A 26,413-nucleotide genomic window follows, 5' to 3' on the forward strand; every position below is an offset into this window, starting at 1 on the left:
AGTCAGGTTAACAACATGCACCAAGTGATTAAAAGTGGAATTAGCAATAACTAAAATAAAGACTAATGTACTTAATCTTTTAATTTTAGAATTTATTTTTTAAAATAAATTTATGCTTTCCATCTGAAAGAATAATAATAATTGAACTTGATTGATCTCACACTGGAGATGACTGTCTGTTCTTCTGCCTGGTTTGGATGCGTGTAAAAGTTGAAGGTGAACTAAAACATATAAGTAGTGTTGCAGCGATACCAGAATCAGGCAGGGCCCCTTTTCAATCAATGCAATTAGCTGGTTCAATCCCCACATTATCCATTCTGGGTTCCTGAGAAAGAGCCTTATCCCCACACTGCTCCCTGGGGAACACGCAATGGCAGCCCACTGCTTCCAAAGGGGATTCGTCAAATGCAGAGAGTGAATATCACATTTTCTTTTTTATGATTAAAGACAGCAATTACTTCATTCTGTGAATAATGAATTGGTTATACAACTTTTTCAGCTTTTATGGTAATGAAACTGTCAGAAGTACATAGCAACAAAATGAACTCTCTGCATTTAACCCATCCCCTCGGGGAGCAGTGGACTAACATTGTACAGCCGCCAGGGAGCAGAGTGGGGTTAAGGGTCTTGCTCAGGGACCAAGAATGGGAGTCTGTGGGAGTGGGGCTTTAACTCAGAAGTTCTGGATTCTGAGCGTAATGACCTAACCACTAGGCCACCCGCTTCCCCCTATAAAATATATGAATTTAGGTTTTTAATATGGGACCTGATTTTTTTATATTTTTATAGGGATGGAATGAAGATCCTTAAAATAATCTATTATGGTTTTTATTTCGCTTAACCCAATCTAAAGTTTTTTTCAGAATCAGAGCTAAACTGTAATTATCTTTAAAGATTGCATCAGTCTGCTAATGTGGAAAAAAATGGAAGGGATTAAAGGCTGCAGATTGTAGGCCCACAGGACTCGGCTGCTCATCATGTCATGAGCCACAGAGTCTGTCTGGTTAGACTGACTCTGACTGTTTGAGAGGTAAAGGTTGTTAATACCAGTTTAAGCAGGAAAGGAAGTGTCTGTTTTAATTCTAGTTTTTTCAAACCAGCTGAACTCTATATGCAGCAAATAATCATTATGAACTCGACACAGGTTTTATTTTTGACTTTAGGGGCTTACTTTGACACCAAGCTGTTGAAATACTTGTTCTTCCTTGTCGTCCTGTGTCTCTATGTTCTGATCATTGGTTCTAACATCGTGCTGATCGTGGTAATCTGTGTGAACAGGAGCCTACATGAACCCATGTACATGTTTCTGTGCAGCCTATTTGTGAATGAGCTGTATGGCAGCACAGCCTTGTTTCCCCTCCTGCTAGTTCAGATACTCTCCAATGTTCACGCTATTGCTGCTCCTCTCTGTTTCCTGCAGATCTTCTGTATCCACAGCTATGTAACTGTGGAGTTCTTCATCTTAGCTGTCATGTCCTATGACCGTTATGTGGCTATCTGCTACCCGCTGCGATATAAGGCAGTGATGAGAGCGAAGAGGATCTCTGTTCTTACTTCAGCTTCATGGTTTGCTGCCTTTCTCCTGGTAATAATAATGACATCTTTAAGTTTCTCTCTACAGCTTTGTGGAAGCATCATAAACAAAGTTTACTGCAACAACTACTCTATAGTTAAACTGGCTTGCTCTGATACCACAGTGAATAACATTTATGGCCTTATCAGCACTGCTCTCAGCGTTTTTCTTCCAGTATGTTTGATTCTCTACACCTACATGAGGATTTTGAAGGTATGTTTTTCTGGGTCCAAACAGACCCGACAGAAAGCAGTTGGCACCTGCACCCCTCACCTGGCCTCTATCATTAACTTCTGCGTTGGATGTGTGTTTGAAATAATCCAGAGCAGGTTTAACATGAGCAGCGTTCCCCGGGTGCTTCAAATACTGTTATCTCTGTACTTTCTGACGTTTCCTTCGCTCTTTAACCCTGTGATGTATGGCCTGAACGTGTCCAAAATACGCAATTTGTGTAAAAATCTGTTCCTGAAATGTTTTGATTGTTTCAAGAATAAAAAATAGCTGAGAGTTTTTTTTGTTTTGTTTTGTTTTTCCACCTCTCAAACAGTAGCTTTTTGAGGGTCTCTACGGTGTTAACGATACCACAACCTCAGGTCTTAACTATGTCTAGCAAACCAAATTTTTTTAATTTATAACTTACAAGTAATATCTGTGGTCATTTTAAGAATAACGTCTTTTTTATGATCCCTTTTTGTTCATTATGAAAAACAAAACAAAGAATTTATTTAGGAAAGACATTACTATCTCTGTGTCAACATGAAAATGCTGAAGAAAGCTGCTAGGATTATTATTTATTCTTTAATATAATTTAGATTGATTCATCATGTTTACATTTTGTCTGTAAATACACCTTTTACAGCTCTTTTACAGTGAGGGAAAGAAAGGGTCTTGTGCTGCATGTCTGTTCTTCTGCAAATTAAAACCTAAACCAAATATTAACTCCTTACATAATAATTATATTTGTTGAATAAAGCTAATGAGTTGGCTTCACTGCTCTATTCTCAGAACAGGTTAATTAAATTCAGTTCAGTTTATTTCTATAGCTCCATTCACAACACATGTCATCTCAAGGCACTTTACAGTTCAACCAGGTCATCCAGTCAGATTGATTTAAAGTTTTCTATCTAAGGAAAACCAGTTGATTGCATCGACTCATTGACTCAAATGCAATCCCTCACACTTGCTTGTCGTGACAGTGGAGAGGAAAAATTCCCTTTTAACAGGAAGAAACCTCCAGCAGAACCAGGCTCAGTGTGAGCGGCCATTTGCAGAGGCCAATTGTGGTTTAAGGACACAGAAGCAGAGACACAAAAAGCAGCTGTAAAAGGCGGCCCCATCCAGGAAACACACAGCCAGGCAGACGAGCTCTGAGCCAACTCCCATGTCAGAGGATGAAGAGAGCACATCCAGCCAGTCACAGTCAGAGAAACAGGACTGCACTGGAAAAAAGGCCGATCTCCAACATCTATAAACAAAGGTGTTGGTGGCAGCACCACAGCTGATATTTCTCTCCAGGATGGTGTCACAGCCAAATAGGAACAAACCAGATGAAGCTACTATGAGAAAAAACAGAGAGAGCATAACTTTGGAGATTGAACTAACAGATTCTGCAGAGTGGGAGAATAGAGAGAGAATGAAGCAGAATGATGAAATGGGGGTCTCTATGTCCTCCTGAAGTCTAAGCCTATAGCAGCATAACTATAGAGATAGCTCAGGATAACCTGAGCCACTCTAACTATAAGCTTTATCAAAAAGGAAAGTTTTAAGCCTAGCCTTAAAGTAGACAGGGTGTCTGCCTCGCAGACTAAAACTGGTAGTTGGTTCCACAGGAGAGGAGCCTGATAACCAAAAGATCTGCCTCCCATTCTATTTTTAGAAATTCTAGGAACCACTAGTAAACCTGCAGATTGAGAGCGAAGTGCTCTGTTAGGAACATAAGGAACAATCAGATCTCTGATATCAGATGGAGCTTGGCCATTTAAGGCTTTATATGTGAGAAGGAGGATTTTAAATTCTATTCTGGATTTAACAGGAAGCCAATGAAGAGAAGCCAGGATAGGAGAGATATGATCTCTCTTTTTAATTTTCATTAGAACTCTGGCTGCAGCATTTTGGATCAGCTGAAGGCTTTTAACTACAGTTTGTGGACTTCCTGATTGTAAAGAATTACAATAGTCCAGCCTTGAAGTAACAAATGCATGGACTAGTTTTTCAGCATCACCCCTGGACAGGAGATTTCTCAATTTTGCAATATTCCTCAGATGAAAGAAGGAAATTCTAGAAACCTCTTTGATATGGGATTTAAATGACAGGTCCTGATCAAAAACAACACCAATATTTTTCACTTTATTATCTGAAATCAGTTTAATCCCATCCAAATGAAGTGACTGGCTAATCAGTTTCTTTTTCAGAGACTCTGGTCCAAAGATTATAATTTCAGTTTTGTCTGCATTCAGAAGCAGAAAGTTAAGAGTCATCCAGGTTTGTATGTCTTCAAGACATGCCTGTAATCTATGTAATGGGTTAGCTTCATCTGGATTTATAGACAGATATAGCTGGGTATCATCAGCATAACAGTGAAAATTAACCCCATGCTGTCTATTAACTCTACCAATCGGGAGCATATAAAAAGTAAAGAGAATTGGTCCTAGCACTGATCCCTGTGGTACTCCACAGGTAACCTTTGATCATGTTGAAGATCTATCATTAACATGAACAAACTGAATTCGATCAGATAGATAAGATTTAAACCAGTCTAGTGCTGTTCCGTTAATTCCAACAAAATATTCAAGTCTTTCGAAAAGAATATTATGGTCAACTGTATCAAATGCAGCACTGAGATCCAACAGGACGAGCACAGATACAAGTCCATTATCTGAGGCCATGAGAATATCATTAGTGGTTTTCACCAGAGCTGTTTCAGTGCTATGATGAGCTCTAAAGCCAGACTGAAACTCTTCAAAAAGTTCATTTTGGTGTAAGTAATTGCACACTTGTCTGGCAACTACTTTCTCAAGAATGTTAGATAAAAAAGGAAGATTGGATATAGGTCTATAATTAACCAAGTCATCTGGGTCAAGAGACGGCTTCTTAAGCAGAGGTTTAATTACAGCAACCTTAAAAGCCTTAGGTACATATCCCTGTAACAGAGATAGATTAATCACATCTAAAATGGAGGAGGAGATCAAAGGGAATACCTCCTTAAATAACCTGGTTGGAACTGGATCTAACATACAAGTTGAAGGCTTAGATGAAGACAATAGTTTTTCTAACTCTGAGAGTTCAACTGGATCAAAGCAGTCTAAACCCGGTTCAGATTCCATGACTACCTCAGATGCTGCCCCACCCTCCAGAGACAAACCAATCGCGGATCAATCTTATTTATAAAGAATCCTATAAAATCCTTACTGCTAAGAGAAGGTGGAATGGGCGGTTCAACTAAGCTATGACTCTGGCTGAGTTTGGCAACTGTATTAAAAAGAAATCTAGGATTATTCTTACTTTTCTCTATTAATAAGGAGAAATATGCCGCTCTTTCTTTACAAAGGGTCCTCTTATACAGCAGTAAACTATTTTTCCAGACTAGGAAGGACTCCCGCTGGCCTTTGGAGCGATATTTTCTCCCCAGTTTCCTAGCATTTTGCTTCAAAGTGCGCAGCTCTGCATTAAACCAAGGAGGCAGCTTTCTATTTCGAATGGTTTTCATTTTCAAAGGAGCTGCATTGTCTGAGGCAGTACGCAGAGAACTAGCAACCCCCTCAACAAAATCATCAACCTGTGATGGGGAATAAAGCTTTTGCACTCTGCAGAACTGCTCAGCGACACAGAGGAGACAGAAAGTGAAGCTGATTTTTTAAAATTTATAACTGAACTATCTGATAATGATCTGCTAAAATGTAACCTTCTTTTTCGGGGAGGAGAACTCTGTTAAAGTAATCTTGAAAGTTATTAGAAAGTGGTCAGAGAGGACAGGGTTGTGAGGAAATACTGTTATTTCCTCACATTCTATGCCGTATGTCAGCACAAAATCCAAAGTATGAAGATGAGCATGTGTGGGACTATTCACATTTTGAATAAAGCCAATAGTGTCTAAGATGGCATTAGAGGCTGCTCTTAAACTATCGCCTTCAGTGTCAGCATAGATGTTAAAATCTCCCACTATAATGACCCTATCATTATATAATACCAAATTAGAAATGAACTCTGAAAACTCGTCTTAAAATTCAGAGTAAAGACCTGGTGGACGATACAAAGTTACAAAAAGAAGAGGTTTTCTGCTTTGCAATTTGGATGAGGGAAATTAAGGGTTAAATGTTTAAAAGAGTTGTAAGTATTAACTGCCTGGGGAGTAATCAGTAAGTCAGACTCATTAATACTTACATAATCCTCTTGCTGCATCCAGTTTTCTGTAAGGCAACATAAATCAATTTGATTATCACAAATCAAGTCATTAACTAGCAGACTTTTAGAGGAAAGATCTTATGTTAAACGGAGCATATTTGATCGTTTTAACTTTTTCCTCAATTGCAGTTATTTTCATTTTAATTAGATTATCATGATTTACTCCTTTGAGAATCTTTGCCAATTTATTAGATTTTGGTCGTGAGCAAGATACTGTCTGGATGGGGTAAAGAGTGGCCCTATTCTCCCAGCTGCAGCAGAGATCTAATAGATCTTTCATCAAATCAGTAAGGAAACACTGTTACTATTCATGAAATATTAGGAAGAATGGATCTCATTCTACTCAACGCCTCACAACCTTCCCTTTCCAGCAAGATGAATAGTCACCACATTTGTGACTTCACAAATTCCTGGGAAATGGTAAATGGCCTGTAAGTATATCGTACTTTTTCAAATTAGCAGACATGACCAAAGCAATTTAAACAACATTTAATCATTCACCCATTCACGCACACACTGAAGATGGCAAGCTGGATTGTAGCCACAGCTGCCCTGGGGCTCACTGACAGAAGTGAGGCTGCCGTACACTGTCACCACCATTCCCTCTGACCACCATTAGTATGCAATTTGGCTGAAGTGTCTTGCACAATGCCACAACCATACGGAAAACCGGGTCCTAAACTGACAACCCTCCGGTTGCAGGAGAAACTCCTCCATCCAACACCACTGTCACACCAAGAGAAAACATCTTGCCAGAAGCCAAAAGATGCATTAGCCTTAAATACAGATATGTATAGAGCCAAGGAAATGCAGGGACGTGTATGACATCAACCAGAAACGCCACCAGGCTGAAAGAAAAAAAACATGGCAACAATGTTTGCGTGTCACTCCCAACTGGAATTGGTAAAAATTTCATTTATCAGTTAATAACTCTGCTAGTTGTAAAACAAATTAAGAATGTGATGCTCCACATTTGCTAAAGCTGCTGTGATAAACAAAAATATCAACATGGGAGGTAGATGGCACTTGGTGATTTACCCAGTCAGCTTAAAAAAAATGACCATATGATCCTCCTTTCGGTAAATACTTTCCACAGGAGCCTTTCCAGTTGGATCCTGAATATAGTTAAAATTAAACTGCACATATAAATCTGTTGTCAACATGAGCATGGAGGTTGGTTGAGGACCCAAATGCAGAGATGAGGGAGGCAGAGATACGTTCTTGTAGGTTGCTGATGAAGGTTGTCAGTCATCCAGGTCATAGTCATTCCGTAAAAATTCAAAAAATATCGCCTAGAATCATAGACAGGTTCAGATATTACAGGCTAACGATGGAACTAACGACCCATTCATCGGTTTCCATTGCATGTTTCCAAGCGATACAAGGCGTTGTCTATATAAGACTCAAACTCACAGCGGATCCAGACATTTGAATTGAGAAAGCTTCCTGGAGAGGTGGCGAAACGTCTTCAAATCTTGAAAACCAAGTCCAGTGGATATTTTTTGAATTTTTACGGAAGTTCTTGTAGTTTTAATGAAGTTAACAGCAACAGAAACAAAATCCAGGAATCAAAACCAAAAAACCAGGAGGCATCAGGAGAAAACAGACATGGGGAACCAAGCAACAACAAGGAACCAGCATTGAAGAATTTGCACATGGAGAGTATATATTGGAGACAACAAAGATTGGGTTAATCAGCTGATATGGAGCAGAAAGAAACAAAAAACAGAGTCTAAAACAACCACCAAAGGTGGGCAAAACTCACTGCAGATCAAGTTATGTTGTTTTTTCTTTAAGGGATTTCAAACTGCTCAATGCAATTGTTGAACACATCCCGACTTGTTTAATAAGAGGAGAAAAATCGTTACTATGTTCCTTCTCCACAAGCATGCAGCGACAGTGGAAATTAATAACTACTTTTTAAAGAGATCAACCTTGCAGCAGAACCAAAATGGAACTGGTTGTAAAGTTCAACCCAAAATTATTGTTACAACAATAAAAGATACAGGTCCTTTTTTTCCTCTACAGGGTTTAAGAACTTGAGTAATGTAAAACTACAGAGTAGTAGGACAATGTAGGAAAGTAAGAAAAAGTGGTCTTTATCTCCTCCAGCAGTCTAAGCCTATAGCAGCATACCTATAGAGTTAGCTCAGGATAACCTGAGCCACTTTTTATCAGCCAGGTTTTATCAGACAAGTTTTATCAAAAAGAAAATTCCCAAGCTTAGTCTTAAACGTAGACAGTTTGTCTACCTCTTAGACTAAAACTGGTAGTTGGTTCCACAGGAGAGGAGCCTGATATAGTGCTTTAGGCTAAGCCTGGTGCAGGACACGAGGACCAGTTTTCGTCATTCTGTTTCATTCAATCTCTGTTTTCCCATTCTAAAGTATTGGTTAGTTCAACCCATACCTAAACATGCTCTTTTTCAAAGTTTTTTAAATGAAAAGTTACTCAGAGTGCATCTGCTCAAAAGTTTGTTTCCTTGTATTCAGTTACCATTTCTAACACAGAAAATATTTATCGATAGGTGCTTCTGTGTTCCTTTTGTTTTTCCACTTCTGTCTCCTTGAACCCCAGTCAGCCTCCGCAGAAGGCCGCTTACACTGAGCCTGGTTCTGCTGGGGGTTTTTCTTCTTGTTAAGAGGGACTTTTCCTCTGCACTGTCGCTGAATACATGATCAGTTTGTGGGATTAACGTGTTGTGAATTAGTTGCAAATAAATGGAATTTTAATGGACTAAAGCATCTGCCTCCTATCCTACTTTTAGAAATGTTATTCACAAGTAAACCTGCTGATTGAGAGCAAGATGTTCCGTTAAAAATATTGGAAAAATCAGATCCCTGATGGATGGACCTTGAGTATTTAAGGCTTTCTATATAAGAAGGAGGATTTTAAATTATATTATGAATTTAAGAGGAGGCAAATAAGGGAAATATTATCTCTCTTAGTATAATCTGGCCATAACTCTTTAAGTAATGAATCTTTTAACCAATTTTCTTTAACTTTTTAAGAAAAGGAGTTTCTAAATGTTAAAAGAAGAATGCCAGATTTTACAATTTCCTGCGTCATACATTCATATATTTTGGGGTTTCTAGCATCACTGGAAACATAGCTGGCATTACATTTACTGCTGGATAAAGGATTATTATTTATTCTTTAATATAATTTAGATTGATTAATCATGTTTACATTTTGTTTGTAAATATACCTTTTACAGCTCTTTTACAGTGAGGGAAAGAAAGGGTCTGTTCTTCTTCAAATTAAGACCTGAAACAAATATTAACCCCTTACATAATAATTATATTTGTTGAATAAGGCTACTGTGAATAAGCCCATGTGGGTTGGCTTCACTTGTAATCTCAAGGCACTTGAGGAAAACCAGTTGATTGCATCGACTCATTGACTCAAATGCAATCCCTCACACTTGCTTGTCGTGACAGTGGAGAGGAAAAACTCCCTTTGAACAGGAAGAAACTTCCAGCAGAACCAGGCTCAGTGTGAGCGGCCATCTGCTGAGGCCGACTGGGGTTCAAGGAAACAGAACCAGAGATACAAAAAGCAGCTGTAAAAGGCGGCCCCATCCAGGAAACACACAGCCAGGCAGACAAGCTCCGAGCCAGCTCCCATGTCAGAGGATGAAGAGAGCACATCCAGCCAGTCACAGTCAGAGAAACAGGACTACACTGGAAAACAGGCTGATCTCCAACATCTATAAACAAAGGCCTTGATGGCAGCAGCACAGCTGATATTTCTCTCCAGGATGGAGTGACTGCCAAATAGGAACAGACTAGGCAAAGGTACTATGATAAAGAGCAGAGAGAATAACATTGGAGATTGAACTAGCAGATTCTGCAGAGTGGGAGAATAGAAATAGAATGAAGCAGAATGATGAAATGGGGGTCCCTATGTCCTCCAGAAGTCTAAGCTTATAGCAGCATAAATATAGAGATCGGTCAGGATAACCTGAGCCACTCTAACTATAAGCTTTATCAAAAATTAAAGTTTTAAGCCTACCCTTAGAAGTAGACAGGGTGTCTGCCTCGTGGACTAAAACTGGTAGTTGGTTCCACAGGAGCGGAGCCTGATAACTAAAAGATCTGCCTCCCATTCTATTTTTAGAAATTCTAGGAACCACTAGTAAACCTGCAGATTGAGAGCGAAGTGCTCTTTTAGGAACATAAGGAACAATCAGATCTCTGATATCAGATGGAGCTTGGCCATTTAAGGCTTTATATGTGAGAAGAAGGATTTTAAATTCTATTCTGGATTTAACAGGAAGCCAATGAAGAGAAGCCAGGATAGGAGAGATATGATCTCTCTTTTAAATTTTCATCAGAACTCTGGCTGCAGCATTTTGGTTCAGCTGAAGGCTTTTAACTACAGTTTGTGGACTTCCTGATAGTAAAGAATCACAATAGTCCAGCCTTGAAGGACTAGTGTCTCAACATCACTCCTGGATAGGATAATTCTAATTCATGCAATAGTCCTCAAATGAAAGAAGGAATTTCTGGAAAAATATGGGATTTAAATGACAGGTCCTGATCAAAAACAACATCAAGATTTTTCACTTTATTATCTGAAATCGGTTTAATCCCATCTAAATGAAGTGACTGGCTAATCAGTTCCGTAAAACTTTAAAAAACAGTCCACTGGACTTGATTTCCAAGGTTTGAAGATGTTTCGCTTCCCCTCCAGGAAGCTTTCTCAATTCAAATGTCTGGATCTGCAGTGAGTTTGAGTCTTTATATAGACAAGGCCTTGTATTGCTTGGAAACATGCAAATTGAAACCGATGAGTGGGTCATTTGGTTCCATTGTTAGCCTGTAATAACTGAAACCTGTCTATGATTCTGAAGGTTGGTCGTTAAAGGGGGGGATTGTCTCCTGTAATACCTGAAACCTGTCTATGATTGTTAAGGGTCGGTAGTTAAAGGAGGTATTGTTCACCAGCTGAAGAGAGGAGGTGCTTTGTTCCTCTGTGATGGGGAGGGGGACGGGCGTTATGGTGATACCTGGAAGGGATCATGTCTATAACTGAATTGTAAGTTTTTGGAAGCTGGAATCTGAGTCCACCACCTCTGTTTTAAGTTGTTTTTTCTCTCTTAACATTGATGGCTTCCTTCACGCCCCTCTCAACCCACCTATTTTCTTTATCCAGAATGTGAACATTCTGGTCCTCAAAGGAATGTCCTTTGTCCACAAGGTGTAGATGTACCGCAGAGTCTTGTCCAGAGGAGGCCGCTCTTCTGTGTTGGGCCATGCGTCTGTGGAGAGGTTGTTTGGTTTCTCCATAAAGATCAGATCATTCCTTGCTGCACTGAACAGCATATACCACTCCGCTCATATTCGGTCGGGGGTTTTATCTTTAGGATGCAGTAAATGTACTGGGATTTTGTGTTTGGAGAAAATCCTCTTGAGTTTTTCAGAGACTCCAGCAACGTAAGGGATTGTGATGTTTTTGCATTTAATTTTCCCATCGCTGTCTTCTGTTTCGTGTCTTTTGGATTTCCTTGCTGATTTGGTAAATGCCCAGTTTCGATATCCACAGTTTTCATATCACAGTGGAGAGCATATTTGATGTGTTTCTGTTTTTTGTGCTTCCCTTCTGTTTTAGTAGGGACATGTTCTGCCCGGTGTTGTAAGGTTCTGATGACTGAGAGTTTGTGTTCCAGTGTGTGGTGTCAGTCAAAAAAAAAAAAAATACTGGTCTGTGTGAGTAGGTTTCCTAAACACACAATGTTTAGGCTTCCATATCCTTTCATGCTCACCAGACAGTCCAGAAAGGGTAGTTTGTTGTCCTCTCTGGTGAATTTGATGTTATGGTCAAAAAGAGTTGATATGTCTTGTGAAAGATTCCACTTCCTTTAGCTGGATTTTGACGATTATGTCATCCACAATTCTAAACCAGTGGTTTGGTGGTGTTCCGTTGAAAGTGTCTAAAGCTCTCTTTTCCATTTCTTCCATGTAAAGATTGGCTACAATTGGTGACATTGGAGATCCAATTGCACAACCATGCTTCTGTGTGTAAAAATTACCTCTGAATTTGAAATAGGTTGTGGAAAGACAAAGGCCCAGTAGTGTGTAAATTCTATATTGTATTGTTTTTTAAACTTTTACGGAATGACTATGACCTGGATGACTAAGAATCTTCATCAGCATATTGCAAAAATTCACTTATCAGCTTATTTTTCAAAAACTCTGTGTCAGGTATCCAGTTTGTGTGGTCTGTTTTTGTTTCCTTTCCTCCTCCACCAGGTGGTGCCCCGTCCTCATTGGGTCTCCCTGCACACCTGCAGCTCATTGGCTCATTATCTGTGGAGTGCTCTTAAGCTGCTGACTGCCACTACCTCGACGCCAGAGTGTTTGCCAATACAGGGTACTCTAGCCATGCTTAGTTTAGCAGAGTCTAACCTGAGTTTTTGTTTGCCAGTTTTGGGTACTCTAGCCAAGCTGACTTTTGCTGAGTTAAACTGAGTTTTTGTCAACCTGAGTCTTAACTTTTTTTTTTTTGTCTTTGCCTCTCAGCAGGAAGTCATCCTGCTAACTGGATTTGTTTGAACCTTCTCTTTCTGGAAGGATCAACTGAGCTTCTAACTGAGCTGGGGTTCCAAACAGGAAGTTTGGATCCACTTTCCCCAAGAGGTCGTTTGAGCTTCACACCGAGCAAAGGTGTCATCTGCACCGCAGCCCATTCAAGTACCACAGGAAATCTGAGTGGCAGTCAGCTTCTCCGTTCAATCCAAACAGGAAGTTTGGATCCACTTTCCCCAAGAGGTCGTTTGAGCTTCACACCGAGTAAAGGTTTCATCTTTACCACAGCCTGTTCAAATATCGCAGAAAATCTGAGTGGCAGTCAGCTTCTCCATTCACCAAGGAACAACTGCAGTCTGAGTAACCCTGTCCGCCCACTTCTATCTCCTTGAACCCCAGTCAGCCTCCGCAGAAGACTGCTTACACTGAGTCTGGTTCTGCTGGATGTTTTTTCCTGTTAAAAGCATTGTCGCTGAATACATGATCAGTTTGTGGATTAACGTGTGGTGAATTAGTTCCTAATAAAAGAAATTAAATTGACTAAAGCATCTGCCTACCATTCTACTTTTAGAAATTCTATTCACAATTAAACCTGCCGATTAAGAGCAAGATGTTCAGTTAGGAATATTGGAAAAATCAGATCTCTGATTTAGATGGACCTTGAGTATTTAATGCTTTCTATGTGAGTATGAGGATTTTAAATGTTATTATGAATTTAAGAGGAGGCAAATAAAGGGAAATATTATCTCTCTCATATCTTTAATTAATAAATCTGGTAACCAGTTTTCTTTATCTTTTTGAGAAAAGGAGTTTCTAAATTTTAAAAGAAGAACGCCAGATTTTAACATTTCCTGCATCATATATTCATATAATTTGGGGTTTCTAGAATCACTTGAATCATAGATTGCATTACATTTACTGCTGGATAAAGGATTATTATTTATTCTTTAATATAATTTAGATTGATTAATCGTGTTTAATTTTTTGATCCAGAATACAGTTAAAATTAAACTGCAAATATAAATCTGGTGTCAACATGACGGTGGATGTAGCGGCTCCGCAGCTCCTTTAGTATGGAAGCAAATCGTTACTATATTTCAAATGAAAAAGCATTTTCAGAAATGATTTTTCATTTCTGAAAATGGAATACACTTTCTTTTCTATTGTCCATCATTCTTACTCTCGTTTGGACTATTTCCTAATCAGCAGCTCGCTGCTGTCTGATGTCTCAGATGCTGTAATCCATCCTATTGCTGTCAGTGATCATGCTCCTGTTACTTTAACCCTAATAAATAAAAAAATAGCCCCACAAAACAAGAGCTGGAGATTCAATACGTCACTGCTTAAAGATGAAGAGTTTCTCAAATTTTTCAAGGAAGAGTGGGCATCATACTTGGTGTGCAATGATTTACCAGGAATATCAGCATCTATACTATGGGAAGCAGGGAAAGCAGTGATGAGAGGTAAAATTATTTCATTCTCATCTCATAAAAAAAAGTTTGAACAAAAAAAGATCCAGGAATTAGAGGGAAAAATAAAGTTACTAGAAAGCTCGCTAGATGAGGAAAAATTAGGGGAAATCCATAAAATAAAACTAGAACTAAACGAATTTATTGAAAAACAAAATACATTTTTAATTCAAAGACTTCGAATTGACAACTTTGAACATAGCAATAAGTCAGGAAGCTTCTTAGCTAATCAGCTAAAAATAAACAAAGAAAAAACGACTATATTTGCAGTTACAGATTCAATTGGTAATACATTACAGGATCCGGAGGATATTAACAATACCTTCCGAGATTTCTATAAATCTTTATACACATCACAGTTAAATCCATCAGATAATGATATTAAGCGATTTCTGGATAAAATAACTCTTCCTAAATTATCAGAGAGTCAAAGAGCGACCTTGGACTCACCGCTGTCTACAGCTGAAGTTCAGGAAGCATTAAAAAACATGCCAAATAATAAAGCGCCAGGTCCAGACGGGTTCCCTACTGAGTTCTATAAAGAGTTCTGAGACATTCTGGCCCCAACGTTCCACAGAATGCTGCAGGAAACTCTAGATAAGGGCAAATTTCCAGTTAATATGAATTCTGCCACCATTAGTCTCCTGCTTAAGCCAGGCAAAGATCCTATGTTTCCGACCAGCTATCGTCCCATATCATTAATTAATGTGGATATTAAAATAATCTGTAAAGCTTTAGCAAAACGATTAGATAAAGTCACTCCTCTCATAATCCACCCAGATCAAACTGGTTTCATTAAAGGGAGGCAGTCAGCTGCTAACACACGCAGACTGCTGAATTTAATAGATTATTCCTACAGCAAAAATCTTAAATCCTATTTATTGTCCTTAGATGCAGAAAAAGCATTCGATAGAGTAAACTGGAAATTTTTATTTGCTACTCTACATAAATTTGGCTTTGGCAATTCCTTTATAAATTGGTTAAAAATATTATATAGCTTCCCAACAGCCTGTGTCAGGACAAATAATCAAACATTTTCCAGCTTTTGTCTCCAGAGGGGCACCAGACAGGGATGCCCACTCTCCCCCTCACTTTTTGCTATTTTTATTGAGCCTTTGGCTGCTACAATCAGACAAACAAATATGATTAAAGGTATAAAAGGCATGAAAATGGAGCATAAAATTAGTCTTTACGCAGATGATGTATTACTTTATCTCCAGCACTCAAACACTTGCCTCTCTCAAGTGATTAGTTTACTAGAATCTTTCTCAAAAGTCTCAGAATACTCTATAAATTGGTCTAAATCTGTAATACTACCAATTAATTGCTCTCTACAGAATCCCTCGGGTCTACAATTGCAATCAGGAAATATCAAATATTTGGGAATTACTGTGTCATCTAAACTAGCTGAGTTACCAAAACTCAACCACATCCCTCTTTTAAAGAAAATAGAAGAGGACCTAGAAAGATGGAAATCGCTTCCGATCTCCCTTATGGGTCGGGTAGCCTCAATTAAAATGATGGTCTTACCCAGAATTAACTACCTATTTTCAATGATCCCAAATAAACCATCAACCGAATGGTTTAAATCTCTAGATTCTTCCATCTCTAAATTTCTTTGGAAGGACAAACCCCCTCGTATCAGCTTAAAAACACTACAGAAAACTAAAGACAGAGACAGATTTACCTAACTTCCAACACTACTATTTAGCAAATAGATTACAATACATCTCTAAATGGATAAAACATAATCCCTTAGATGAGCCCTGGATAGACACAGAACAGGATATATGCAGTAATATAGTAATCTCAGATTTGCCGTTTATTAGCTCTAAGATCAAACGGCACCCATGTTTCAAAAATATTAACATCATCTCTTCCCTGACAGCATGGTGGGAATTTCTAAAATTAACGAAGTCATCACTTATCCCGTGCAGTCGTACACCCATCTGGAATAACCCTGACATTCTACAAAACAATAATGTGATAAACTTTCCGTACTGGAAGAATAAAGGCATTACATATCTGGATCATTTGTTTGAAGGTACGGAGTTTATCACATTTGCTAGATTAAACTTGCAATATGGCATTAACAAAAATAAATTCTTAGAATATGAGCAAATCAAAGCTATAATTAGAAATAAATTTAAGCATATTGATGGAGGTTTAATAATTCCAACTAAAATATCAGAGTTTCTAGAGTTAACCCCCCCCAAACTACTGTCTAAGTTATACAGGACACTGACTAAACTGGATGATACAATATCTCTTCCTATTACTAAATGGGAGGAGGATTTATCAGTCAGCTTTGAACAAAACATCTGGGCTCAGATATGTCTAAGAACTTTTAACATGACTAGAAACCCCAATTTACAATTAATACAATACAAAATCCTCCACAGAGTGCACTATACAGGTCAAAGATTATTCAGGATGGGTTTTGCGCAATCTAACATCTGTCCACAGTGCACAGGCAATCAATTTCATAATTATTTTCACGCGTTATGGTTATGCACGCCGGTTTAGAGATTCTGGGTACAGGTATGTAAGGATCTATCACTGTGCCTGGGTTGTAAAATCCCAATTTCCCCTTCAGTTTGCTTGCTGGGTGACTTTGAGGGAAGCTCTATGGGAAATAAATCGGTTTGCTTGGCATTCACTGCATTATGTATCGCAAAGAAAACTATCCTCATGAATTGGAAAAGTAAGGATAAACTCAACGTCAATCAGTACAGAGATCTGTTGTTGGATCATATTAATCTTGAGACAGCATCTGCATCCCCATCAGACCGATCTCTCTGGGCTCCCTTGATCGGCTCCATCACTTAGTGTAGTGGGGGGCTATGTGGTTTGTCTTGTGGGGCGCGGGGGCTAGTTCGGGGGTCCTTGGGTCCTGGGGGCTCGGGGGGGTGCTCGGAGCGGGGTGCCTGGCGGGTCTGGCCCGGGGACTGTTGCCCCCGTCGGGGCGGAGTCTGGGGCGCCTCGGGGGGGTCCTGCGGCGGCCGCATGCGGTGCTCTTGGGGGGTTCCGTGGTGGCGGACGTGGGCTACTGGCCTGGTAGCTGTGCTGCTAATGGGTGGGGCTGGGCGCCGGGCATCGATTCTTTTGTGGTGCTGGCCGGGGTGCTTCTGCTCTGCGGGGCGTCGGGGCGTGCCTCGTCTTCCGGTGCCGGGTTTCGGTGGTTGGCCATGGCGCTTGCCGTGGTTGCGTCATCCGGGGGGGTGCGTGGGTGGTCGCGCCTGTGGCCGGGGTTCATGTGTGTCTGTTGTGGGCTGGTTGCGGGCGTCGGGGGTCCCTTTGGAGTGCCCCCGGGTCGGGGTGTGGCTTCGCTCTGTGGGGGCGGGTGCCGGTGGCGCGTGGTGCGGTGCATCGTGTGCGGTTTGGGAGTGGAGGATTGCTCGGTTTTTGGCGGCGGGGGGGGGACGGGCCGTTGCCGGCGTGGCCGTCCTCCTCTCGGCGGCCTGTGGGCGGTGCGGGGCCGGAGCGGGGTGGGTCGTGCTGCTTTCTTTTTGCTGCTTGTGCCGGCTTCTGGCGGCTGGGGCGGCCCTGCTGCTCTGGCTCTCTGGCGTACACCGGGTGGGGCTGCTCTGTCCTTTGCTTTGCCTTGCGGCTGTGTTTGCTGTGGTCGGTGGGGGCGGGGTGGTTTCATTGTGTTTTTGGGTGGGGGAATCCGCCTGGGGGCTTGGTTGGTGCCGTCGGTTCGTCCATGTCGGCCTTCCGGTGTTGTTTCTGTCGGGGCTGCTCGGGCCCCCGCATGCCGGCGGTGCGCTGCCGTGGGGGTTCCTGTTCGGCGGGCTTGCTTGTCTCCTGGGAGGGCAGGCATGTTGACTTTTCTGGGGAGGAGCATCTGGGTGGAGGGGTCCTCGTGGTGTGGCGGTGGGTGTTGGGCACTGGCTTGTTTGCGGCCGTTCTTCTTCAGTGAGGGGGAGATTTTTATTTTATTTTTTTGTGTGTGGGCGGGGGGGTCGGGGCTTGGAGTGGGGCTCGGGATTTGCGCTTTGCTGTGTTGTGTGGCTTTCTTCTTCTTCGGATTGGTGCTGTGGGACCGGTGTCGGGGGGGAGTCGTTCGGGGGCCGGGGTCGGGGTGCGGGTGCTGGCGCCGGCGCCGGGGGTTTTTGGGCATTGCCCGACCCTACTGTGGGGTGGGTCTGGGGTGGGTCCTGGGGTCTGGGATCCCTGGGGCGCATTGCCCTTGGGCGGGGGCCCCGGTGGGGTTTCGGGGGTTCGGGTTCTGTGGGGAGTGCTGCTTGGGTTCTGGGCCGGTGTACGCCCGGCTGTCTGCCCCTGCTGCCACGGCCTCTGGTGTGCCGGGGTGCCTCGGGGCCTGCTGGGCTGGGGGGGGCATGGACATTAACACCTATGGCAAGAACTTACCCCCTCACGGGTTTGCACTCTGTAAGTGGGGGAAGGGGAGGGAGGGGGAGTAGGTGTGATCTCGGCCTGGATGTCTTCTGTCGCTTGTGTGGTGAGTAGCTTGATTGTTATTGTAGGGGAGGGATTACATCTCCGGAGGGCGGGTGGGGGGTGGTGATAGTGGGAAGAAGATTTTTAAAGGGCTTCGGGTCTGGCTCCCTGTCTTGGTCCTGGTCCGTGCTGCCCCCTGGTGGGGCTTCGTCCGGGGTGGGGGCTCTGCGTGTTGCGCGTGGGCTGGCCGGCTGGGGTTGTCCCCCCCTTATTCATTTACTTATTTATTTATTTATTATTTTTTTTTTTTCTTTCTCTCTTTTTTTTTCTTTCTCTCTTTTTTTATTTTTTGGATGGACAGGACGGGGGGAGGGTGGTGGTGTCGGCTCCGTGCCCGGCTGGCTGGTGGGTCCTGCTGCCGGTCCCGTGCCCCCGGGCTATGGTGGTGAAACTGGTGGGGCCCCCTTCTCTGGAGGGGCTCTCGGGGAACGGGGGTGCCTATTGGAGTCAGCGGGGGAGCTGGCTCCCTGGGAGTGCAGTAAGCACCCCAGTCCTTTGCTCCCCATCCCCGAAATCCTCCCTCTGCCTGCTCCATCACTCTGCCACACATGTATGTTTTTGGGGAAGGGGTCGTTACTGGAGGGCCACACCTTCTGATGACGTCCCCCACACCAATTTTATTTTGCATTTTAGACACTTCCATCTACATCATTTTCACAACCTATGTAGGGCATTTTCGGGGGGTGGGGGTCAGGGCCACCGGGGGGGGGCTTATTTTATGGGCCTCACCACGGTCGGCCTCCTCCATCCCCTCTCGCATCTAGACATTGAGGGTTCAGGGTTGTCGAAGGGGGGGGTGTGCTGGCACCGTCTATCTCCTGGAGGGGGGGTGGACTGTGCCGGTCACCCCCTCTTGGTACTCCCAGTTTTAATTGCATCTGAGAGCAACACGCAACAACACGCAACATTCGAGCGGGCGCAGTGAGGATCGGGGTCTTCTAACACCCCTGTTCTCCGGCTACCGCCTGGAGTCTGGGGCCTGGAGGAAGAGCAAGCCACCTGGTCCGTGGTTTTGGCTGGGGCTGGCTGCGGGGCCTAGGTGGCCTGCCGGTGGCGGGGCTGTCACCTATGCTCTCCCCAAAGAAGGTTGGATGGAGGGGCATGAAGTGCCTGGTTGAAGCGTTTTTTTTTTTGTTTTTTTGTTGTTGTTTTTTTCCGGGGGGGGGGGGGGGGGGGGGGGGTTCTGGTTGGGTGGCCGGCGCGGGATGGGTGGGCCCCGGTCCCGGGGGGGCTCTTGCTGGGGGTGGTCCGGTCCGTGTGCGGGGTGGGGGGCCGGGCTTGAAGCAGGAAAGAGATGGGTTGGTGTGGCGGTGTCGCCGCCTCCCTCCCCTCACATCCGGATTTTAGGTTCACTTATGGGGTCATCCGATAGTCCCGGGACAAACCACCGGTGTCGCCGGGTTTTTGGTCCTGGTATTATTGGATGTGAGTGTTATGTGTGAATGTGTGTCCGCGTTGTTATTGTCTTTATTTATTATTATTATTATTATTTTATTCAATTTTTTTTTTCTGTGGTACGAGTGGGGGCACTAGGGAGGGAAGGCATGATTGAGATGGTGTGTTCTTTTTGTTTTTTTGTTTTTTTTCTCCAAGGTTGGGGCTGGCCGGGGCCAGCCCCGCTGGCCCCGGCCGGCTGGGGCTTTGCTGGGGCTCCTGTCTGGGGATCGGGTGCCCTTGGGGCCTCGGATCCCTGGGGACTGAGACTGGATCCGCTTCGGGGTGGGGCTGGCTGTTGTTCGGGGATTTTCGGTGTCGGTGCCGGTGCCTTCGCTACGATGCCGGTTCCTGGCCGGTTCTCTTCTTCGGTGGAGGGGAGCGGTTGCGGGCAGGTCGGTGTCTGGTGTCCGCTGTCGCAGCGGGCCTGCTGGGTGGGGGTCCTGCTGGCGGCGCGCCGCTGGTGTGTGGGGCTCCGGCGGGGGTGGTGTTGGGGGGCCGGTGTGGGCGGGCTGGCTGCGCTGGCTGGGTATTCAGGTGGGTTTTCCCTCTTGGAGGCATGGCGGAGCTGCTCTGTTCCCGCTGATCGCGGCGGGTGGGGCTGCGGGGCGGGTGGGGGCTTGGAGTGGCTCTCTTGGAGTGGCTCTGGCCGGCGCGTGTTGGGGGGCCTGGGTGGCGGAGCTGCTCTGGCCGCGTGTCAGGGCCTGGTGCGGGCGGTGTGGGGGGGTTTGGGGGGGGGGGGGGTGCGGACATGGCTGTGCTGCTTTGGCTTCTTCCGGTGGGGGGGCGGCGTGGTTCGCTCCGCTCTGGCTTTGTGCTGCCCCTCGGGCTGCTGGGGGGGGGTGGTTGCACCGGCTGCGGTCTGCTCTTCTTGCGGTTTTGCGCCGGGCGGCTTTTCTGCTCTCGGGCTGATTCTGTGCGCGGTGTGTTTCTTTGCGCGCTGTTGGCATCGGTCTTGGTGGGGTGGGGCTGCGCTTTTGGCCGGGGGGGCGTTTTGGGGGGGTCCCGCGGCGCTCGCGGCCGGTTCGCGGTGGATGCGCGTGGGCCCCGGCCGGGGGCGGGGCCGCCTGAGTGTTTTTCCTGGGTGGTGCGGTCGCGGTGGGTGTTGCGGCCGGTCGCCGGGGCTTGGTGCCGGGGGGCGGGGCGTGTTTCGGTGCTCTGTAGGGCTGGGGCATTTCGGTCGGTGCCGTGGGGGGGCTGGTGTTTGGTGCCCGGCCCTACTTCGGGGTGGCCGGCTGCCGGCGGGGCCCGCGGACTCGTCCCCGCGGCTCCCCGGGGCGCCGGCATGGCGGTGGCTGGGGGGCTTCTTCGTGGCTGTCTCTCCTCCTCCCTTGGTGGGGGTCTGATTTCCGGGGCTTGCCCCGCCTTGGTGCCTTCGCTTCTGGGGTCCCTTTGGGCGCCTGGGGCTTTGGGACTCCCAGGGCTGGACTCAGTGCTCTGGGGGGTGTGCCTCTCCGGCTCTCCACAACCAGTATTGAGCATTTTTTTTTTCTATGGTTAAAACTTTACATGCACAAGTTCACCCTCACAAACAACTACGGGTGCTAGGCTTCAGGTACTTAGAGATTCACTTCCAAACAGAAACCCCACATTCATATCTTCAGGTAACACAGAGTACATGTCAGACTTAATATTACTTAAGCGATAGTTTCAAGGTGTTTGTTTTATTGTATATCTCGTACCATGTCTTTTGGTTGTGCTGTTCTTTGTTTCCATCTCATTGCAGGTGATGAAGCAGACTGAAAATGTTTTGTCATTGTCTCCTTCCTATCTCCTCTTTCTTTCATCTTTTGTCCTTTTTTTTCTTTTTCTTTTTCCTTCTTCTTCTTCTGTTTTTCTGCTCTACTTAAATAAAAAAAAAAAAAGAAATGCTTTTTCATTTTAAGAATGTGGCTTTTTGACTCATAAATGAAATTAGTAATAAATAATTTTCTTCTTTAACACTGCTCATCATTTTACTTAATTAAAATTAAAAAGACAACAGACATTTGAGGTTTATTTTTCAAAATTTACCCCGGCAAATAGTACATACCAAAATTACATTTGAAATGTAAGAATGTGGCTGCATTACTTGACTCATAAATAAAATTAGTAATCAATCATCCTAATTGCATTTGCCTTTTCTTCTTTAGGACTGCACAATTTATGCCATAATCAAAGAGAAAACACAGCAGACATTGCTTTTTCGTTTTCGTGGTCTGCCAGCAAAGTACTGTCCAGCAGCAGAGTAACGTCAGCAGCCGCTCTTCCTCAGGTCCTTGCTGACCGGGCTACCCATCTTGTTTGGTAGGGGGCGCTGTGCACGTCTGCATTGCATTACATTGTAAGCGTACCGGCACGAAACTAGACAGAACAAAGACTGGGGTAATCAGCTGATATGGATATTGGGCTCTGTCTCGGGGACTGGCATGCTAATAGGCTCAGGCTCAGGGACTGGCCCGCTAAGGGGCTCTGGCTTGGGATAGGCTGGCTGGCAGGGAGCTGATGGAGGTGGAAGGAATTGAAAAAAGTCCTAATTCTCCCAATAGAAATATTCAAAAAGTTCTGATATTTTAAGTTGTGGGTGATCTGATTTTAATATATGAGATTGTGTGAGGCTGATAGAATGTTTAATGGTCCTTAGAGGTGGGGACAGCTGGGAGTCATGAAGGTGGCATCTGGGACTACAGAGGAAACTGACCTGGCTTGGTTACAGTGTAAGGCTAGCAGCAGGCTTACCCTTCGGAGGGGGAGTGGTGGCTTCAGTCTGACCCATCGGGGAGGATGTTGCAGCATCATGCTGACCCACTGGAGAGGAGGTGCTGGCGTCAGGCTCACCTGCTAGAGAGGCTGTAACAGTCTTCCTCTGGCTGCATTGCCTGCATTTGGTGGGGGTGGTCAGTTCAGGAGGCAGTGCACAGTATTAGGGAGAAGTGGAATCCAGAGATATGGGTAAAACTGTTCAAAGGGGTTCTGAACATGCAGCAGCTGGAGGTGATGTGATTAGTTGTGGTCGAGGTTGAGGAGGCTTATTGAAAAGCTGAGCAATAGCAGGCCATTCGTTACATTCCACCTCATCAAAAAATTTCCTACAATATATATATATATATATATATATACACTATATTGCCAAAAGTATTTGCTCACCCATCCAAATTATTGGAATCAGGTGTTCCAATCACTTCCATGGCCACAGGTGTATAAATTCAAGCACCTAGGCATGCAGACTGTTTTTACAAACATTTGTGAAAGAATGGGTCGCTCTCAGGAGCTCAGTGAATTCCAGCGTGGAACTGTGATAGGATGCCACCTGTGCAACAAATCCAGTCGTGAAATTTCCTCGCTCCTAAATATTCCACAGTCAACTGTCAGCTGTATTATAAGAAAATGGAAGTGTTTGGGAACGACAGCAACTCAGCCACGAAGTGGTAGGCCACGTAAACTGACGGAGCGGGGTCAGCGGATGCTGACGCGCATAGTGCGAAGAGGTCGCCAACTTTCTGCAGAGTCAATCACTACAGACCTCCAAACTTCATGTGGCCTTCAGACTAGCTCAAGAACAGTGCGCAGAGAGCTTCATGGAATGGGTTTCCATGGTCGAGCAGCTGCATCCAAGCCATACATCACCAAGTGCAATGCAAGGCGTCGGATGCGGTGGTGTAAAGCACGCCGCCACTGGACTCTAGAGCAGTGGAGACGCGTTCTCTGGAGTGACGAATCGCGCTTCTCCATCTGGCAATCTGATGGACGGGTCTGGGTTTGGCGGTTGCCAGGAGAACGGTACTTGTCTGACTGCATTGTGCCAAGTGTAAAGTTTGGTGGAGGGGGGATTATGGTGTGAGGTTGTTTTTCAGGAGCTGGGCTTGGCCCCTTAGTTCCAGTGAAAGGAACTCTGAATGCTTCAGCATACCAAGACATTTTGGACAATTCCATGCTCCCAACTTTGTGGGAACAGTTTGGAGCTGGCCCCTTCCTCTTCCAACATGACTGTGCACCAGTGCACAAAGCAAGGTCCATAAAGACATGGATGACAGAGTCTGGTGTGGATGAACTTGACTGGCCTGCACAGAGTCCTGACCTCAACCCGATAGAACACCTTTGGGATGAATTAGAGCGGAGACTGAGAGCCAGGCCTTCTCGTCCAACATCAGTGTGCGACCTCACAAATGCGCTTCTGGAAGAATGGTCAAAAATTCCCATAAACACACTCCTAAACCTTGTGGACAGCCTTCCCAGAAGAGTTGAAGCTGTTCTAGCTGCAAAGGGTGGACCGACGTCATATTGAACCCTATGGATTAGGAACGGGATGTCACTTAAGCTCATATGTGAGTCAAGGCAGGTGAGCAAATACTTTTGGCAATATAGTGTATATATATATATATATCAGTCATATTGACATGTGATAATAGCTTTCATCTGCTAGATATTTCATAGCTCTTAATGGCTTTTCATCTCACTTTATATTTAAAACAATGAATTGGTTTTGGTTTTAATCCCCATGAAAAGCACCAGAAGCACCAGTAACTAAGACAGAGAGAGCTGTAGAGGCCTGCAGTTGTTAAACACTATAGGTTAAATGAATATGTTCCTGCCTAGAGCTTTCTGGTTCATCCAGCGACCTGTTTGCCACCAGCTTTTCTAATAAGCACTCGTGTTCTGCAGATATCCCGTAGGATGTTCCCCTGAAGGTTCCGTTTGGTTCCCACTGCATCCTCCTCCTCATTACCTTCATCTGAGCTGTGCCATCAATCATCCAGAAATGTATTTCCATCACATTCAGCTAGAAACCAGCTTCTATAAAAATTAAACAGCTACTGTTTGAGTTTGATATAAAATGCAGATTATTTTAGCAAACATTTTTTGATAAAGGTGAGCTGGATGCCCTGCACTTCTGCACCTAAGCATGTTAATTACCTGCAGAACAAAGGCAGAACAGATATAATGGTTGCATATTTATGTTGGCTGTCATTGTAAAATCAGTCTGCTCACTAGTCTGCAGTAGTCTCACTAGTCTTACTTAGAGTCTGCAGGTCACGATAGAAACAGCAGAAAAACAAGAATCTAAGTGAAATAGAGAGATATCCATGGAGAGTTTATTGCATCAAAATGACAGACAGAATGTAAAACTTGCTTTAAGAAAACACTGGATGAAATGTTCCATCCCATCATGAAGCTCAACTTTTCCCTAAAATCAAACGTTTACTGAGGCTCCGTATCTTTGACATGTTCAGCCCATAAAGCAGAGGGTTAAACAGTGGCTGACAAGTGAGGAAATATAAAGATAAAAGAACTCGCAGCACGAGGGGGACTCGGCTCATATCAAACCTGCTTTGAATGACGTCAAAAAAACAGCCAAAGGAGAAGTTTATCAGAGAAGCCAGGTGTGGCGTGCAGGTGGTGACGGCCTTCTGCCGAGTCTGTTTGGATCCAGAAAAACATACTTTCAGGATCTTAGCATATGTGTAGAGAATTAAAAGGATTATACCCAGGATTACAGTGAATACATAAACTATTCCCAGTAAATTATTTGCTGTCGTATCAGAGCAGGCCAGCTTAACGATGGAGTAATTGTCACAGTACACCTTGTCAATGATGTTTCCACAAAGCTGGAGAGAGACTGTTAGAAACATCGCCCCAACAGATTCAATTAGAGGAAACAACCAGGTCAGAGCTACCAGCTTGGTGATCTTAGAAGGTGTCATGAGTGAGTGATACTCCAGAGGACGACAGATGGCCAGGTATCTGTCATAGGACATAATTGCCAGATTACAGAACTCAATGTGAGCGTAGGTATAGACACAATAGATCTGCAGGAAACAGAGCGGAGCAGCAACTGTGTGAACATCAGAGAGAATCTGAACCAGGAGGAAGGGAAACAAGCTGGAGCTGCCGTACAGCTCATTCACTAACAGGCTGCAAAGAAACAGGTACATGGGTTCATGTAAGCTTCTGTTCACACAGATCACCACGATCAGCAGGACATTGGAACCAACAATCAGAACATACAGAGTCAAAACAACCGCAAAATATAAATAATTCAGAACATCAGTGTGAAAGTAGGCAGTTAGAGTGAAAAACAAAACTTCTGTGGAGTTTATCATCATCCTGCTTCATAGCTCATCAGTTTAAACACAACCAAAGAAAATTTCACATTTCAACCGTACAGCTTTAGGAAACCTCACGTTATTTGAGCAAACAAGGGAGAGCAAGCTCTAGCCTTCCAACCATCGTTTAGTGTGGAGAATGATGCGATGCTGAGTCACAGAACAGAGACAGATTGGAAATTCTGTCCGATCCAACTGTTCACCGTCTGTCTCCTCAGCGTCACTCAGACTGAAGCTAAGATTGAAACTCAGCTCCACTTATACCTGCAGCTTGAAGAAACCACAGAAGATCTAGAGAGAGAGAGAGAGAGAGAGAGAGAGAGAGAGAGAGAGAGAGAGAGACACCTTAACAGCAGGGAACTGCAACCTGACTTGATATCAGATGTTTTTTTTTCTTTCAAACAAGAAACCACTTGAGTCCACAATTGACCCTCGACCAATCCAGCCAATACCTTCTTT

General features: G+C 44.1%; 2 protein-coding genes across 2 annotated transcripts; one reads left to right on the forward strand and one right to left on the reverse strand.

Moving 5' to 3' along the window:
- The first annotated feature begins 985 nt into the window (after positions 1–985).
- Positions 986–2,080, forward strand: LOC119798231 (olfactory receptor 52K2-like). Its single transcript, XM_038307581.1, has one exon. The coding sequence runs from the start codon at positions 1,112–1,114 to the stop codon at positions 2,072–2,074; it is 963 nt and encodes a 320-aa protein (XP_038163509.1). The 5' UTR covers positions 986–1,111; the 3' UTR covers positions 2,075–2,080.
- A 22,912-nt stretch (positions 2,081–24,992) lies between these two features.
- On the reverse strand, positions 24,993–26,168 carry LOC119798233 (olfactory receptor 4E2-like). Its single transcript, XM_038307583.1, has one exon. It carries the CDS (start codon positions 25,952–25,954, stop codon positions 25,025–25,027), a length of 930 nt encoding a protein of 309 aa, XP_038163511.1. The 5' UTR covers positions 25,955–26,168; the 3' UTR covers positions 24,993–25,024.
- Positions 26,169–26,413: the final 245 nt, after the last annotated feature.

Source organism: Cyprinodon tularosa, unplaced genomic scaffold (assembly GCF_016077235.1).
Source record: "Cyprinodon tularosa strain WSP-4 unplaced genomic scaffold, ASM1607723v1 ctg614, whole genome shotgun sequence".
Lineage (NCBI taxonomy): Eukaryota > Metazoa > Chordata > Actinopteri > Cyprinodontiformes > Cyprinodontidae > Cyprinodon > Cyprinodon tularosa.

What these genes read in the sequence shown, in the direction of transcription:
- LOC119798231 (XM_038307581.1), top strand. Translation starts at nt 1,112, where the DNA reads ATGCAGCAAATAATCATTATGAACTCGACACAGGTTTTATTTTTGACT.
- LOC119798233 (XM_038307583.1), bottom strand. Translation starts at nt 25,954, where the DNA reads ATGATGATAAACTCCACAGAAGTTTTGTTTTTCACTCTAACTGCCTAC.